The sequence below is a fragment of the Budorcas taxicolor genome, chromosome 1 (assembly GCF_023091745.1).
Source record: "Budorcas taxicolor isolate Tak-1 chromosome 1, Takin1.1, whole genome shotgun sequence".
Taxonomy (NCBI): Eukaryota; Metazoa; Chordata; class Mammalia; order Artiodactyla; family Bovidae; genus Budorcas; species Budorcas taxicolor.
The window spans coordinates 135,586,313-135,604,844 of NC_068910.1; the positions used below are offsets into that span (position 1 = coordinate 135,586,313).

General features: G+C 39.9%; 1 protein-coding gene across 2 annotated transcripts; it reads right to left on the reverse strand.

Moving 5' to 3' along the window:
• Positions 1-5,789: 5,789 nt before the first annotated feature.
• WDR53 (WD repeat domain 53) lies at positions 5,790-18,196 on the reverse strand. Of its 2 annotated transcripts, XM_052646091.1 has the most exons (5): positions 18,165-18,196; positions 17,315-17,353; positions 16,387-16,459; positions 9,521-10,016; positions 5,790-6,386 (listed from the first exon to the last, which is right to left on the reverse strand). In XM_052646091.1, exons 4-5 carry the CDS (start codon positions 9,998-10,000, stop codon positions 5,790-5,792), a joined length of 1,077 nt encoding a protein of 358 aa, XP_052502051.1. In that variant the 5' UTR covers positions 10,001-10,016; positions 16,387-16,459; positions 17,315-17,353; positions 18,165-18,196. The 2 variants fall into 2 exon arrangements, with proteins under 2 accessions (XP_052502051.1, XP_052502046.1); XM_052646086.1 differs by lacking the exon at positions 16,387-16,459 and having other exon boundaries at positions 18,165-18,181.
• Between the last annotated feature and the right edge of the window lie 336 nt (positions 18,197-18,532).

Sequence of the window (18,532 nt, forward strand, 5' to 3'; positions counted from 1 at the left end):
ATCCTGGGTAGGTATGGGCATCATCTATTACTTCCTGTCTTCAGAGGGAGGGACAGAATCCCAGAGGAGTGTCATCAAATGGCAAGATGAAGCCAGGATCCTGTGTCACAGATGTTTGCTTTAGTCCTTCAGAAAAATATGTTCAGTTCAAATACCAACTCATTCAATTTTCATTCTTTCGTGAGTACACAGACAAGCTACAGAAAAACGGCTCTCCTCATCAGTCTATGGTTATATAACCCCTGTATCTGACATAATGACATTCTACTACATCTTAGTAATTTTTTCCTTTTTTCTTTTGGCTGTGTCATGTGACAAACAAGATCTTAGTTTTCCTGACCAGGGATGGAGTCCATGCCCCTACATTGGGAGCATGGAGTCTTAACCACTGGACCTACAGTGAAGTCCCAGTAATTTTTTTTTCTCTTTTAATTAAAAAAAATTTCTTCATTTTGGGCTGCGCTGGATCTTCATTTTGGCATGGGGGCTCCTCATCATGGCGTGTGGGCCTCTCTAGTTGCAGCACATGGGCTTAGTTGCTCCTTGGCACCAGGGATGGAATTTGTGCCCCCTGCATTGGAAGGCAGTTACTTAGTCACTGGACCACCAGGGAAGTCCCAACTTTTTCTTTTTTAAATTGAGCTATATTTGACATACAACATTGTTTAAGGTGTGCAACACATTTATTTGATATTTATATTGTAATATGATTGCCACTGCAGCAATAGCTAACATTTCAACTTCATCATAGTTATCAACTCTTTCACTGCTGTGAACAACCAAGGTCTAGTCTCTTTGCAAGTCTAATGTTTATAACACAACCTGTTGTCTGTAATCACTGTTCTGTGCACTACATCTCCAGGACTTATTTATACACTAGTTGCAAATATGTACCCTTAAACATCTCTCCCATTCTCCCACCCCTGGCCTCTGGTAATGACCACTTCACTCTCTTATTCTTTTGGGTTTTTTGGTTCCACATATAATAGATACTATACAGTATTTGTCTTACTCTGACATATCTCACTTAGCAAATTTTTCCCAAGATCCATCCACATTGTTCCAAAAGGCAGAACTTCTTTTTCTCAAGGCTGAATAGTATTCCATTGCATATATGTACCACATCTTAACTTATCCTTTGATACACACTTAGGTTGTTTCTGTTATTGAGAAAAATGCTGCAATAAATGTGGGGTTTATATGTCTCTTCGTGGAGAAGGAAATGGCAACCCACTTCGCTATTCTTGCCTGGAGAATCCCATGGACAGAGGAGCCTGGTGGGCTACAGTCCCTGGGGTTGCACAGAGTCAGACATGTCTTTTCAATAACCAGTTTTCATTTCTTTGGACATATAGCCAGAAGTGGGATTACTGGATTATATGTTAGTTTCATTTCTAATTTTTTGAGGACTCTGCATACTAACTTACAATCTCATCAACAGTGCAGCAGGGGTCTCTTTTTTTCCAAACCCTCATCAACACTTGTTTTCTCTTCTTGATAGTAGTCGTTCTTACAGATGAGGTATCTCTTGAGGAGTGACGCTGAGCACGTTTTTATGTGCCTGTTAGTCGGTTAGATGTCTTCTTTGGAAAAAATGTCTATTTCATTCCTTGGTACACTTTTTTTTTTTTTTTTTTTGCTATTGAGTTGTACAAGTTCTTTATAAATTTTGGATATTAACTTTGTATCCAACATGATTAGAAAAAAAATTTCTCTCATTCTATAGTTACCTTTTTATTTTGTTGTTTCTTTAGTTGTGTGGAAGCTTTTAAATTGGATGGAGTTCTACTTGTTTTTTGTTGTTTGTGCTTTTGGTCCAAAAAAAATCATTGTGAAGGGTAGCATCAAGGAGCTTCTTTCCTCCTGTTGAGGTAAGTTATATGGTTTCAGGTCTCAGGTTTAAAACTTTCAAGTTAATTTGAGTAGTGTAAGATAGGGATGCAATTTCATTTTTTCTGCATGTGATTACCCAGTTTTTCCAACACCATTTGCTGAAGAAACTATCCTTTCCCCACTTATCAAATGATAGCTGATCATATATGCAGGAGTTTAATTCTGGGCTATTTCCTTCTTGGGTCTGTGTGTCCATTTTTATGCCAGTACCATACTGGTTTAATTACTATAGCTTTATTGTATAGTCCCAAAGCAGGATGTGTGATGGCTTTCTTTCTCAGGGTTGCTTTAGCTATTTGGGGCCTTTTGTGGTGCCCTGCATTTTTAGGATTTGTTTCTATTTGAAAAATGCTGTAGGAATTTTGATAGGGTTTACACTGAATCTATAGATGACATTGTGGAGCATGTGCATTTTAACAATAATACTCTCTTCCAGTCCGTGAACACAGGATGTCCCTCCACTTGTTTGTGTCTTCTTTGATTTCTTTCAGCAGTCTTATAGTTTTCATTTTACAGATCTTTCACTTTCTTGCTCCCATGTGTTTTATTGCTTTGATCCTATTGTGAATAGGAGACATTTCTTTTTTCAGATGTTTTACTGTTGGTATATAGAAAAGCAACTCATTTTGGTGTAGCAATTTTAAACCCTTGAACTTTACTGATTCAACAGTTTTTTAGTTGAGTCCTTTCTTTTTTTTTTTGCCACACCCCACAGCATACAGCATCTTAGTTCCCTGACCAGGGATCAAACCCACACCCCCTTGCAATGGAAGCATGGCATCTTAACCACTGGACCATCAGCTAAGTCCCTAGTTGAATCTTTTATATCTTAATGATTTTTAATAAAATATTAACATTGCATTTATCTAGCCACACATTGGTTTGTAACATGATTAACAATCTTGTTCATAACAAAAATACTGCATTCAACTTTCACGTCATTACCTATTTGTAACCTCTTGTATTGACATTTATTGTTTTTACTTGATCACTGCACACTGATGCTTCTTCATTCATTGCCTAGAATGATTATAGGGAAACCATGTCCAAGTGAACTTTGGGTCACTCTCCTCAAGCATTTTTATGGCTTTAGAGAAAAAGACCTGATGGAGCTCTATCAAACCTCAGCTCAGTCCTTTCCTCCACTAAGAGTACTAGGGTATGGCAGGGCTCTCCAGGTATATGACAGGTCCTGAATTCTCTCACATCCTCTTCTGGGCTAGATTAAATCCTGCTTCTTTGGCTGGAGTATGGCCCAGGTAGTGGTGGTGACAGCATATTTTGTTCACTTCAGTTACTTGTGTCCTTACTCTCCCACAATTTCCCTCTTGTCTGACAACTTAGTCTCTAAAATGAACCTCAGTCCAGTGCAAGGAGCAATATTCCCCACTGGGAACATGCCACAGGAAGAGGGTTGGCTATGGAGACCTACCTCTGTTCAGACCCCAGACTGAGCCACAAGATCCTTACTGTTCCGTCTCTCATCTCTGTGAGACCTGCTCAAGGCTAAGGGACCTGTCTTCTGCAGTTCTGGTTGCTACTCTCTCATCATCAGACTTTAGTTAAGAATATTAGTCACAATTGGCTGGCTAAGAACAAGAATGCGAATTATTGCTAAGTTTCTTGGATATAATATCAGTAATACGGTTATGTTGAAAAGTGACCTTTTTAGGAGATGCATGCTGATGCATTTTGAGGTCAAGTGTCATAGATAGTTCAGAAAACCAAATACACTCATAGAACACATGTGCAGTATCATTGTTTTTCATTAATCCTCCACTTATAAACAGGAAAACTGAGATGATGGAAGAGCTATTCATAGTTTAAGGCATCAGAATTATATAATTATGCCAGAGGGTGATTGATTAATCCTGAAGGTATTTCTGCTCTTGGCAGGGAGAAGCAACTGGGTGGCACTGCATCAGCTTCAGGACTGTCTATTCCAGAGTACAAACTGACTGTCATTTGGAGAGAACATCAAATGTGAAATGAGCATGTCTGGGTATCTGTAAACTGAGCACTGGTTGGGAGAGCTATGTGTAGCCCTCATAACTGGTATTAAAAATAACCTAAAGCATAAGCAAAGGGTTCAGTTTGGTTGCCAGGCAACCCTGCTGCCAGCTCCCTTCAAGCTGACCTTTTATTTTTTTCTATCCACATCTCTTAACATTTTCACCTTCTGGATCTCCCTTGTTTCATTTAATGATTATTGTTTGTGAGTTGGGGGGTCCAGGACAGGCCAAACCACAAGTTCTGAAATTCAACAGGCAGACCCTTGCCCCCAAGCATCTTATAGTCTAATAAAGCAAAAAGGTAAGTATATAATTATCTTAATTATGTTCCTTTAACATAATCCTTTACTAGTTGTAACGTTTATCTGCAAATAACCTTTTGCCAAATAAAGTAACATTTACAGGTTCCGGGGATTAGAACCTGGTATTTTGGGCTACATTTTCAACCTTCTATAGATTGGGGACTTTGGCAGCCCACTTAGAAGGTGAGGCCACTTAAGTTCTCACTCAGTTATCTGAGGGGCCGGTTGGCTAATCAAGGTAAGCAATATTTAAAAATGGTATCCTGGGACTTTCCTGGCAGTCCAGTGGTTAAGACTCCATGCTTCCTCTAGGCAACACAGGTTCAATCTGTGGTTGGAGAACTAAGATCCTGCATGCTGCACAGTGTAAAAAAAAAAGTATCCTGATTCTCTATAAGCCAAGGTGATGGCACTTTCTTTTGCTTACTTTACCAGTGTTTCTTTAAGCTCTCATTAACTAATCTAGGTATACTGTGTTGCTTGAGAATGTAAGCCAAACTGTAACAAAATGACTGACCTAAGAAGAGTTCACTTTGCACCTTTTCACGTTGTAATTTCACATTGTAATTTTCACATTGTAAATTTACCAAAATATCAAGTTGGTTGTAGATCTTTGGGGACGATAAGTACAACCCTTACTCTTCTTCCCTGAGAACTAGCTCCCTTACCTGTGGGGGCTCCTTTGGCAATACTGATACTAAATGACAACATCCTCCTGATCAGAGGTGATTGTATCAGAGCTAATGGTAACTAATCAGATTCTCTCTTTACATCTTTGAACATAAGAGTAGTCAGTTAAAGCTGAAGTTGAAAGAACATGCAGAAAAATCAGCAATCCAGGGCATGATGAAAACTTACTCTTAACACAATGTCTTGGCTTCTATTCTCAACCGCTTCTATCTACCTCATATCTTCTGCTTAGTCAGAGTTTCTGCTTATTCATAACTTCAGCTTATTCTTGGTCCCAACAGCATCACAGCCTGGATGGCTGCCTAATATCCTAAACTGATTTGACCCTGGAACACTTTTCTTAGAAATGGCAAAAAGTGATTGTCAGTAAAGTATTCTGGGCTTTACACAGAACAAGCAAGAACAGGTTTCTTCTTTCGACTTGGTAAAGATCCTCATGACATCCTGGAATTACTAATTTATAACTAATCCAGTGACCATGTTTGGATCAGGATGTGAGCTTTCCTAAGGCAAGAACTTGACAAGACAATGAAGATCCTTTGCAGGTGAGTAATCGTGCCTGCAATTTTCTTGGATCCTCAAGTTAGTTAACATCTCTGAGTTTTGATTCCTGTGGTAATAAAATGAAGGAAGTCACCCACTTCATTGATCTGGAATATGAAATGAAACACATGTAAAATGCTGGAGCACAATCAGGACTCAGTGAATATTCATTCTCTTTCACCAAATTTTAATATTTCATTTACCATATGAAGTGTTAACCAATTATCTCCTTTTGCTCACGTTATGCAATGCTATTATTCCACATATGACAAAGAGTTTAAACAAAGAATCAGGATTTTTTTTAACTTACAAAATGTTTTGCTGCAGTTTTTCAAATGTTTTATTGGATTTAAAATTCTTTTAAGGGATACACTGATATACAACTAGTTTGATCAGCTACCAATATATTTTGGTACCCCTTTACTTTTGTACTTAAGAGCCAGTTCACTTTTTCTCCATGTTCAATACTTAACTTTGGTAAAATTTTGCCATGTTCATCTTCACCTGTTACTGAAGCATGAGTGTTTCCACCTTGCTTGGTGTAAGTTGCCCGTTTGGTTTTCTTCCTGTGAGTATGTTTGGTTGGACTCTTATGTTTTTTTTCAATTTCACTGCTTACATCCCACAGCTTTATCTTTCCATCATTCCCTCCAGTAAGCAGCAAATAGGATTCTTGCAGAAAGCAGACTTGAGAAACTCCTAAAGTATGGCCCTTAAATCCCAGTTCCTGTTCACACTTGACTCCCATCACCCTAAAGATTCGAACCTTACCATCTTCTGCACCGCAACTAAAAACATTGCCACACGATGCCACAGACACAGAGTGGGCTAAGGCAGGGTTTAAAAGCTGACCAGGTGATTGTGGACTTTCCATTTCTTCTGTTTCATCCTCCTGTAAATTTGTAATCCAGAGTGGCCGGGCTTTCCGAAGGTTCCACAGCATCACCTGTAAGTAAGTGGAAGTTACACAATTAGAGTTCTAAGTTTGTTTCACGAACATGCTTATTCTGCTTCTAACAAAATCACCAAACTAGTCTGAGAATGATTGGCAGGATACATTCCCAGCAATATTAAAAAAAAATTCAGATGGCACCACAACATGCCAGCGGGATGCTACCCTGGTGCCAAAACTGGAATGCCAAGGGCAGTAAGGAAGGTATAATTTAAACACAAGATCCTGAGTAACTCTGGATCAACAAACCCTTTAATGTGCAATCCAAACTCTTAAGCAAGATGCCAATTTCTTTAAGTCATCCTACCCTGACTGCTACAAGTAAAACTGAAAATGAGGAAATTTATTAATTTTAGCCTATGCTTGTTACAAGTAGAAATACCTATCAACTAAATAAACTAAACCCAGGATAACACCTGGTCTCCCACATTGGAGGCAGAGTCTCTCCTGTCTGCACCACCAGGGAAGCTCAATGCCTGGCACAGTACCTGTAGAAAGGAGCAGAAATTCTAAACAAGTCTGTTAATTTGACATCCTGGTATACTTGGCTTTTTACTGTTGTTCTGTACCATGATCTTGGACCTACTAAGTGGATTTAGATAAAATGCGATTTTAAAAATATTTAAAACAAAACAATAAGTTCTGTGGATAGATTTTTCTCCAAACTTCAGCAATTGTCTTCCTAGAGCAACCAACTTGAAAAAGCAAATATTTTTCATACTTTCAGAGCGAAAAGACAGCTTTATTTCACCATCTAGTACCGTCCCTGAATTATGGCTCATGATTTAAAAGGGACACTAGGATAAGCATGGCCTTGTTTAGTCAAAAGCACAGATCTGAACTGAAAATATTACCACTGCTGATTATACCAAGGTTTGGTTTGCTATTCAAAGTAACTTCCTTCAAGTCAGCCTACTTTCAAAAGAAGTGACAGTCAGACATGAATGCAAGCATATCAAAGTGACCCTGCTCAAAAATTTCTCATACAAAAACATTTCTTTCCACATAAAAGATTCATTTTCAAGGGGAAAAAAAAGGCTCTTCCACTATCTGGATACTTAGGTTTTGGTCCTAGAGACTGTTCAAACTCCAGAAAGAAGAAAACAAACTTGAAACCATTTACTTTCAAATGTGGAAATGAGGGATAAAGAAAACCAGTGTGTATGCTACAGAAATTCATGACGGCTTCAAATTTCCAAATGTCCTTACAAGAAAAAACTGTATTGGAGTGGTGGGTTCACATGTATTTATTTAGTGTTATTATTTATACCTTAAAAATACAATATGAATATTGTGTCTATTTAATAAAAGATTAAGTAGTCTCAAGTGTCTTAATAAATCACACTTCATTCTTAAGGTCCCTGCTTCTTTGAGTAAGCTTTTTCTACTTAAACCTATCTAAATCAAAGGATCTAATTTTTATAATTTCTCTAATAACAAAGATAGGTATGTTGAACTTATCTATTATGTGTGGCAATAATTTAGTTCCTGCCTTGAGATAAAACACCTTGTTCAGAGATAAATAACTCTCATCATTAATCTGATAAAAACTCCCTTCCACTATTACACCTACATTCTTGGACCCCTCCATAGGCTGGCTATTCTTAAAGTTCAGAAAAATACCAGATAACCAGATTTTAAGAAGTAAACTGGAAGAAATTATACTTTCAACTCCAGTTAAAGAATTTCAGTCAGAAGTAATGACTGTACTATCTTAGTCACTCTTATTATATATCACAACCCAATGCAGCAGTTAATCTATAGTGAATTTTTAGCAATTCTTGACAAATAAAAAACCAAAAGACTTCTTTTCACAATATATTTATTTCCTAGAGTATTCTCTAACACCTGCCTGGCACTAAACTTTCTCATCTGGAACTGGAGGTAAAATGGTAAATTCTGGATGCCTGCTTCTTGTCTAATCTGTGACTGCTATACATCTAATTGGTTGACTGCCATGTCTAACACAGTTAATGAACCAGTGATTGAAAACTGGTATAGCTTAAGGATGAATGAATGAGTAGTCAAAGAGACACTGTACAATCCGCCTACTTAAAACAGGTATCTGACTGGTTGTATAGGTCTTTCTGCCCAACAAAGTAAGCAGATTATCTCCATTAGTGTAGAAAAATACAAATTTATTAAAGTTTTGGGCAAGACCTAGGAGTAGAAAAGGAATTTTGATGTCATGGGATCACTGTGCCCTGTAGGTGTAAAATGATTCTCAACAGAGGCACTACAAATTTTTGGTAGGACAATTTTTAATTGTTTGGGGGCTGCCCCAGCACAGCAGGACATCCACTGATTCTTCCTAGTAAAAAGACCAGTAGCAGTCAGAGTGACAACAACTAAAATTAGTCTCATTTATTTCTAAATTATAAGGAGGTGTGGAGGATAGAGGAGTGGTAAAGATCACTGGCCTGGAAGTGACAAGGAGTCTTGTAAGATACTATAAGCAGTTGAGAAAGTAGATTAAATGCCTAGAGCAGTGTTGGGCACACATATCATCTATTTAAATAACTATCTTTGGTGTCACAGAGAAAAAATATAGGCTTTGAAGTCAGAGAGACTGAGGTTTGAATTCCAATTCAGATAGCTGTGGGAAAACTCAATTTGAATCTCAGTTTCCTCATTTCTAAAAAAGAAATAGTATCATCAGGGTTTGATTAGAAAGAAAACTAATATATGTAAAGCAGTGTAAAGTGGTAAGTGATCACCAAAGGGAAGCCATGCCTATTCTCACTCCAGTGATTTAGAGTAAAAACAATAATAGATTCAGGCCCTCTAACTTTTTTTTTAAAACTACAAACTTTATGGAGAGTGAGTGGGTGATAAACTCTGTATTTAGCATGGTCCTTTGTTTAAACAGATGTTTAGAATAAAATATTCGAATTCTCATGTTTTAGAAAAAGCATAGAGAAAAAGATTAATAATTACTTTGTTAATCTACTAGACTTTGTCAAGTTATCATTAAACATTCAGTAGACATAAAGTTTACGGTTCTTAAATACATAAGGCATGTCAGTAGAAAACAGAAAATGCCAAGACATATTTAGCCCGATCAATAATTTGATTCTATTAGCAAGTCCCATTTAGAAATTACCCATGTACTCTCTGCAAGACATCACCTGCATATCCAGTCCACATGACACCAGGCTCTGAGGCCTTTGAGGTCGAAAAGCTACAGAGGAACAGATATTGGAATGTCTCTTCAGTGATCTGCTAATTTTCTTATTTTCCAGGTCTAGGATTTTGATTGCTCCAGAGTCATCAGCAGAAGCCAGCAGGTTTTCAGTTTCATTCAATGAAAGACAGTTGATTTCTTCTTCATTCACATGAAAATCGTCCAAGCGTTCTTTCAGAGACCTGACATCCAGTATGCTAATGGTTTCTCCATGTGAGGCATAGAGTTTGGTGGGGCAGGATGGAGAAAATAAGACGTTGGTAACATCCTCTGCCCCTTGGAAGCACGTGTGTCCTAAAAGAGTCCCATCTTCACCCCAAACCACGAGATCTCCACCTTCTGCTCCAGAAGCCACTAGCCCTTCTTGACTTGCATTCAGGCAGAGAATAGGAGAAGAATGTCCACCAGTCCACTTGACTGCCATAATGACCCAGGTAACTCTGTGAAGAGGGGGGAAAACTATAATCTCACGTTTTATATAAGAACTTCGTAAGACACAAACTTAATATTTCATTTATAAAATAAAAGACATCTAAAAAACTCAATCAATAAAAAGACATTTGAAGATCAAGCCTACAAAGCCTGGTTAACACAAAACTGTGGCACATGCCTACATGTTTTCCTTGCAATCAGGTACCCAGATAAGCCTGGTCCTCCAGCCTTTGATGTGAGGCTCACATAGGAATAAACAATAAATACACTTATTTTAAATTAAGAAAAGTCCTTTTTAAGAAAGGGCCACACAATCATCGGGTTATATCCTTTATCTGAATAATGTTTATGAAAAATGAGTTCTGGAATTAGACTCTTTGGGTTTGAATAGCTCTATTACCTATCAGCTGGGCAAGTTACTGAATCTATGATCCACTTTTCTTCTTGATAAAATGGGGGTAATAATAACATCCATTTCATAAGATAAGATTAAATGACATAATAAATGTCAAGTGCATGTAACAATGGCTGGTATGTAATGAGAACTCAACAAAAGTATTATCACTGTCACTTTGGTTACTTTTATCAGGCTAGTCAAAGTGGCATCATATATATTACACCAATGGTCCTCAAAGTATGGTCGCCAGCAGCACTAGCATCACCTAGGAACTTATAGAAATATAAATTGTTGGACCCCACTTTAGGCCCACTGAATCCGAAACTCTGATGTCAGCACCAACAATGTGGTTTAACAAGCCCTCCAGGTGATTCTGATGTATGCTAGAATCTGAGAACCTGTTGTTTTAGTCGCTAAGTCCAGCTCTTTTTGTCCCCATGGACTGTAGCCCGTCAGGTTCCTCTGTGCATGGGATTTCCCAGGTAAGAACACTGGAGTAGGTTCCTTGTCTAGGGGCTCTTTCTCACCCAGGGATCAAACCCATGGCCCCTGCATGGCACATGTGTTCTTTACCACTGAGCCACCATGGAAGCCGTTGAGAACCTGTACTGTACCACTATCATCAGGGAACTGGTTAAAAATGCAAACCCTTGGGTCCTCTCACTGGAGACTAATTCAGTACATTATTTAATTTTATTCTCAAAACATTTCTGATTGGTATCATTCCATTTTACAGATAACTAAACTGAGTCTCAGAAATTTAAAATAATTTCCCCAAAGTCACCCATTCAGGGTTTGTACTTAGGATCTAAAATAAAACAATCCTAAACTTATAAATAATGAAGACCTTTTTATAACAATTCTACTTGATAACAGGTTTAATCTGTTAGTATTTGAAAGTACAGAACATGACCAAAAGCTACTAATAATTCATTACTGCTTCTAAATATATTCAAATTTTTAAAAAAAATCACATTATCACCTACTTGCACTTATGTAACAGTAGCGTTTATGTGCATTATTTAGATTCCTGATATGCTAGGCAGCCTGCTTCTTTAAACTGGAATTGCCACATAATACTACCCCCTGCCTTAACTATCTCCTGCTGCTGCTGCTGCTAAGTCGCTTCAAATGTGTGTCTTTTGTGACCCTTCCCACAACTAGGCTGTAGCCTACTAGGCGCCTCTGTGGATAGGATTCTCCAGGCAAGAATAATGGAGTGGGCTGTCATGCCCTCCGCCAGGAGATCTTCATGACCCAGGGATAGAACCCGCGTCTCTTATGTCTCCTGCATTGGCAGGCGGGTTCTTTACCACTACTGCCACCTGGAAGCCTAATTACCTCCTGGGTAGAGCAAAAAAGAAAACTGGGGCAATTTATACAATTAAGTGATCAGACAAAAGGAAGCGAACAAATCTATCTGGACAAATTTTTCATTCCACAAGACAAAGGAGAGTTTCTCTACTAAGAAACTGAAATAGTTGCTTTAGTATTTTCAGATATAATACCTGAATTTAGTTCAATTGTACAGAGATAAATTTCCAAATACTGAAGAATAATTTAATCTGCTTAAAGTTTCTATTCCCAATACGAGTTTGTTTCCTCCCACTTTTAGCCACACACACATACAAAATCAGACTGCCAAAAAAACCCCACTGATCTAACAGTAATCAGTAATAGGACTGGAATGGGTGAATTTAACTCAGATGACCATTATATCTACTATTGCGGGCAGGAATCCCTCAGAAGAAATGGAGTAGCCATCATGGTCAAGAAGAGTCCAAAATGCAGTACCTGGATCCAATCTCCAAAACGACAGAATGATCTCTGTTCATCTCCAAGGCAAACCATTCAATATCACAGTTATCCAAGTCTATGCCCCAACCAGTAATGCTGAAGAAGCTGAAGTTGAACGGTTTTATGAAGACCTACAAGACCTTTTAGAACTAACACCCAAAAAAGATGTCCTTTTCATTATAGGGGACTGGAATGCAAAAGTAGGAAGTCAAGAAACACCTCGCGTAACAGGCAAATTTGGCCTTGGAATGCAGAATGAAGCAGGGCAAAGACTAATAGAGTTTTGCCAAGAAAATGCACTGGTCATAGCAAACACCCTCTTCCAACAACACAACAGAAGACTCTACACATGGACATCACCAGATGGTCAACACCGAAATCAGATTGATTATATTCTTTGCAGCCAAAGATGGAGCTCTATACAGTCAACAAAAACAAGACCAGGAGCTGACTGTGGCTCAGATCATGAACTCCTTATTGCCAAATTCAGACTCAAATTGAAGAAAGTGGAGAAAACCACTAGACCATTCAGGTATGACCTAAATCAAATCCCTTATGATTATACAGTGGAAGTGAGAAATAGATTTAAGGGCCTAGATCTGAGAGTGCCTGATGAACTACGGAATGAAGTTCGTGACACTGTACAGGAGACAGGGATCAAGACCATCCCCGTGGAAAAGAAATGCAAAAAAGCAAAATGGCTGTCTGGGGAGGCCTTACAAATAGCTGTGAAGAGAAGAGAGGTGAAAAGCAAAGGAGAAAAGATATAGGCATCTAAATGCAGAGTTCCAAAGAATAGCAAGAAGAGATAAGAAAGCCTTCTTCAGCGATCAATGCAAAGAAATAGAGGAAAACAACAGATTGGGAAAGACTAGAGATCTCTTCAAGAAAATTAGAGATACCAAGGGAACATTTCACGCAAAGATGGGCTCGATAAAGGACAGAAATGGTCTGGACCTAACAGAAGCAGAAGATATTAAGAAGAGGTGGCAAGAATACACAGAAGAACTGTACAAAAAAGATCTTCACGACCCAGATAGTCATGATGATGTGATCACTAATCTAGAACCAGACATTTTGGAATATGAAGTCAAGTGGGCCTTAGAAAGCATCACTACGAACAAAGCTAGTGGAGGTGATGGAATTCCAATTGAGCTGTTTCAAATCCTGAAAGATGATGCTGTGAAAGTGCTGCACTCAATATGCCAGCACATTTGGAAAACTCAGCAGTGGCCACAGGACTGGAAAAGGTCAGTTTTCATTCCAATTCCAAAGAAAGGCAATGCCAAAAATGTTCAAACTACTGCACAATTGCACTCATCTCACACGCTAGTAAAGTAATGCTCAAAATTCTCCAAGCCAGACTTCAGCAATACATGAACCGTGAACTCCCTGACGTTCAAGCTGGTTTTAGAAAAGGCAGAGGAATCAGAGATCAAATTGCCAACATCCGCTGGATCATGGAAAAAGCAAGAGAGTTCCAGAAAAACATCTATTTCTGCTTTATTGATTATGCCAAAGCCTTTGAGTGTGTGGATCACAATCAACTGTGGAAAATTCTGAAAGAGATGGGAATACCAGACCACCTGACCTGCCTCTTGAGAAATCTGTATGCAGGTCAGGAAGCAACAGTTAGAACTGGACATGGAACAACAGACTGGTTCCAAAAAGGAAAAGGAGTACATCAAGGCTGTATATTGTCACCCTGCTTATTTAACTTCTCTGCAGAGTACATCATGAGAAATGCTGGACTGGAAGAAACACAAGCTGGAATCAAGATTGCCGGGAGAAATATCAATCACCTCAGATATGCAGGTGACACCACCCTTATGGCAGAAAGTGAAGAGGAACTCAAAAGCCTCTTGATGAAAGTGAAAGAGGAGAGTGAAAAAGTTGGCCTAAAGCTCAACATTCAGAAAACGAAGATCATGGCATCCGGTCCCATCCGTTCATGGGAAATAGATGGGGAAACAGTGAAAACAGTGTCAGATTTTATTTTTTTGGGCTCCAGAATCACTGCAGATGGTGACTGAAGCCATGAAATTAAAAGACGCTTAAACCTTGGAAGAAAAGTTATGACCAACCTAGACAGCATATTCAAAAGCAGAGACATTACTTTGCCGACTAAGGTCCATCTAGTCAAGGCTATGGTTTTTCCTGTGGTCATGTATGGATGTGAGAGTTGGACTGTGAAGAAGGCTGAGCGCCGAAGAATTCATGCTTTTGAACTGTGGTGTTGGAGAAGACTCTTGGGAATCCCTTGGATTGCAAGGAGATCCAACCAGTCCATTCTGATGGAGATCAACCCTGGGATTTCTTTGGAAGGAATGATGCTGAAGCTGAAACTCCAGTACTTTGGCCACCTCATGCGAAGAGTTGACTCACTGGAAAAGACTGATGCTGGGAGGGATTGGGGGCAGGAGGAGAAGTGGACGACCGAGGATGAGATGGCTGGATGGCATCACGGACTCGATGGACGTGAGTCTGAGTGAACTCCAGGAGATGGTGATGAACAGGGAGGCCTGGTGTGCTGCGATTCATGGGGTCGCAAAGTATCGGACACGACTGAGCGACTGAACTGAACTGAACTGAATAGTAATCAAAGTAACAGAAACACAGTCACAAAATCAGATATAGCAATTTTCATATACAAAACAAAGTATAAAAAAGACAAAAATACATTTTAAAAATTTTAGCAGAAGCACTCAATTTTGGCCACCTAATGCAAAGAGCCGACCCATAGGAAAAGAGTGTAATGCTGGGAAAGATTGAGGGCAGGAGGAGAAGAGGGCAACAAAGGATGAGATGGCTGGATGGCATCGTCCACTCAAAGGACATGAGTTGAGCAGACTCCGGGAGATAGTGTAGAACAGGGAAGCCTGGCACGCTGCAGTCCATGGGGTCACAAAGAGTCGGACACAACTGAGCGAATGAACAACAACAAACCATAACAAGGACTTTTGCCGAATGTTCCAGGTAAACTAAGGAAAAAGGACACTCAACACAATTTAAAATGAAGGGTATTAATATTTAGGCTTAGGAACTGTCATTTGTGATGACTGTTGACTCACATGATAGAGACAATATCCTAACTAAAAATATGAATTTTTAATTAATCGTTGAAAAGGCTATTTAAGTTACAAACAGTTTAACTACGTCATGAATCTTTGAAGCATTGATCATTTATTCCTAAGTCAGAGTTTTAATTTTTCTACAATGAATTAACTTTAAAGTCGAGAAGTCTGCCCTCTACAGTTTTAGGATTTTGTGTCCATAAAGGTTTTGGATCTCTGTTGGAATATTAGGTTTTTCACTAAGAAAAGGCAGGGTTTCTAGTACTTCTATTTCTCCATCACAGATCTACCCACAGAGAACCTAAGTAAGGCTGACTTGCAGACAAGAGTTCTAGGTTTTCTTCCTAATGTAACTCTTTTCCAGAAAAGGTTAATTCAATTTTAAAGATACATCTGGTTAAACTCCACCCCAAAGTGTAAGAAGTTAGGCAATAAATGAGTTTTGCACTTCAAGAGACTACTACAGACAACAATACAGTTCCTGTAGTTTTTCATAATGGAAGCAGTAGTATCTCTTGGACTGTTATTCCCAACAAGTCCAAGGTCAGTTCAACCTTAATGTCTACCCACCAGAGTAAAGAACAAATGAAACTTCAGGCAATGGCACCCCCACTCCAGTACTCTTGCCTGGAAAATCCCTTGGACAGAGAAGCCTGGTAGACTGCAGTCCATGGGATCGCAAAGAGTAGGACACGACTGAGTGACTTCACTTTCACTTTCAATCTCTACACCACATGGATAATATTCACTGATTACCCAGCTAGTCAGAAAAATTAAAATAGAGACCTATTACAGGAAATATTAGGAAAAAAGAATTGGGAAAGCCCCAGAAATCCATATATTCTGAGGCATTTAATCACCCAGAGTACTGATCAGGGATTCAACCAGCGTACCCCCCCACCTCCTGACCCAAATCACTTGTTTACTTAATCTACAAAATTGAAGTTATTTATTATTTGAAATATTCAATCAAAAAGTGTTAATCAGACTGCTGTGGTAGAAAGTAGTGGGAAAAATTAACTACATATGGGTTAAATCAAAACAATCTTTTAGAAATGAGTTGGCAATCTGCTGTTTCTTGTTTTTGTTTTACGGGGACTGGAGAGCTACCTGGAAGTAGCTAAGTGCCACTATCTCCACTCAGGTATCAAGTCAACAAGCTTCTCTTCTCAAAGGTAGATGCCTAAAGGGTCAAGCACAGTAATTAGTCATTTCCTATTGTGAGATAATAAGAGTCCTTTCTTCCAGCACCTAATGAGATTATGGAGTGTGGGGATGAGGAAGGTGGGGTACTTTGAAAACATTTTTATGAAGGGTGGAGTGCTAAGATGGAAGTTCTAAGCAGCCAAAGGGCAGAAAGAGGGTACTGAACATGGGGGGAGGGGACATGGTCCAGAGGGTGATGAGCAGGCAAGGAAGAAAACAGGAGGCAGTGATAAAGGAAAGCTTTCCCTACTTTGAAATCCTACCTGGGCCACTTGGGGGTACTTTGCCATAAAAAGTCACCTCACTAACTGGACTAGATTTATTTAATCAGATCCTTCACAGGCTCTCCCTCACTTAACCAGGGCAGACAGAATAGAGGCCAATGTCTTTCATAACCGAATGCTCTCTAAAATAATTGCTCCTGTCTTATCTCCATGTATCCACTTGTCCTTTTCAAGTGACTGTGCCTTTAAAGCTGTTCATTTTGTCTGTTCTTTGTCACCTTCTTGGATGGACCGACTCTATCCTTGAAGATGTAAAAGAAACTTCAGTGCCTTTCCAGACAAAACATGGACTGCCTTCCTGGGATAGCTGAAAGTTGAAAAATGAATAATAAATTCCCCTAGCCTGAGGTTTAAATAATATGATAGTCACTATCATTGTAATAAGTATACTGGTCAACTTTTCTTTACACATTTCAGTTTTCCAAAGTGAGTGGTTGAAGGGCTGTGGCACTGATACTAGTAAGAAAGAAAAGAATCTGGTGACTAAGCTTGGAGGAAAAAACAGCTAGGAAGAAGGGACTGGCAAGTAGTAATCAAACACCACTTACCAGAGAGTAGAGATGGTAGGTGCTGTTCTTTTGTTTTTACTAGAAAACAAGAAATGGATTATTCACAGCAGGAGAGCTTTCGAAAAGATTCCTTACTACATAAAGGAAAGACTGGAATTAACTGGTGGAATTAACTACTAAGGGAATCCGTGAACCCTATTTAACAATTACTTCACAGTGTTGCTTTGAGAGTTATATAAACTCTCCCGTAAAGGGCCCCAGTAGATTGCCTGTCTTACATGATGGTTATTATTTTCTCTTACCGAGCATTCTTCAAAGGCTGTCGGAAAACGTTCTGGCCACCTAGGAAAACTAATATGACTAAATAATGCTGAAATTCTTTCCCTTCCAAATAGTGTTCTTAATTATAGCCTCCATGTCATTGTTCCCTACTAGAATGACTAGTTAAAAACACACCTCAATTCGCCTACTAACCGGTGGGTTAGTAGCAAAGACTGGGAAAGGCCATATTTTGTCCAAAATAATGTAGCACTTAAAGAGCGCTTTAAGGTTACCCAAACATGGGAGGAGGGCGGCAGGTGTTCAAATGTAGCGACCTCTCACGCTACATACAGGACTAAGGGAGAACAAGAGGGCCTGACCAGGAAAACACGACCTCAGCTGCCGAAGGAAAAGGAAGATCTAACTCAAACTCAAGGTGGCGGAGCCAGGACTGGCTAGTAAGGAGAGGGAAGTTTCCTGTGTTAGGGTGGAATGGTCAAGCAGGAACGCAAATGACTCAGGTAAACCTTATAGGAAAAGGGGACCAAAAAAGCCAACGCGAGGCCACTAGATCGAAAAGGGGGAAAGACGGAGGATAGCCTGAAACCCACCCGCGCCAACCTCATACCTGAGCTTCCCACCGAGGCGCCTGGCGATGACCTCACCGACGGGCGCCCAATCCCATCTAGCGTAGGGCGGGAGGCGCCGCAGCCAAATAGTCACATCCGGGGCCGAGAGGAACCGCGCGAGCTGGGCGTGCGTCCTTGCTTCGTGCCCTCAACCCGCATGGCGGAGCCACGGGCGCGCCGCGGGGAGGCCGTACGAGTCGGGCGGTTCCGGCGACCGCGCTGAGCCGCGGGGGAGGGGCGGGGGACGCCCGTGCAGTCGGTGCGTCTGCCCTCAGTGAGGCGGGGCGCGCGGCGGACGCCCCCGGGCAGGGGCGGGAGTGGTTTGGAGGGGCCGGGCGGTTAGCTGTGAAAGGGGCGGTGAGCGAGC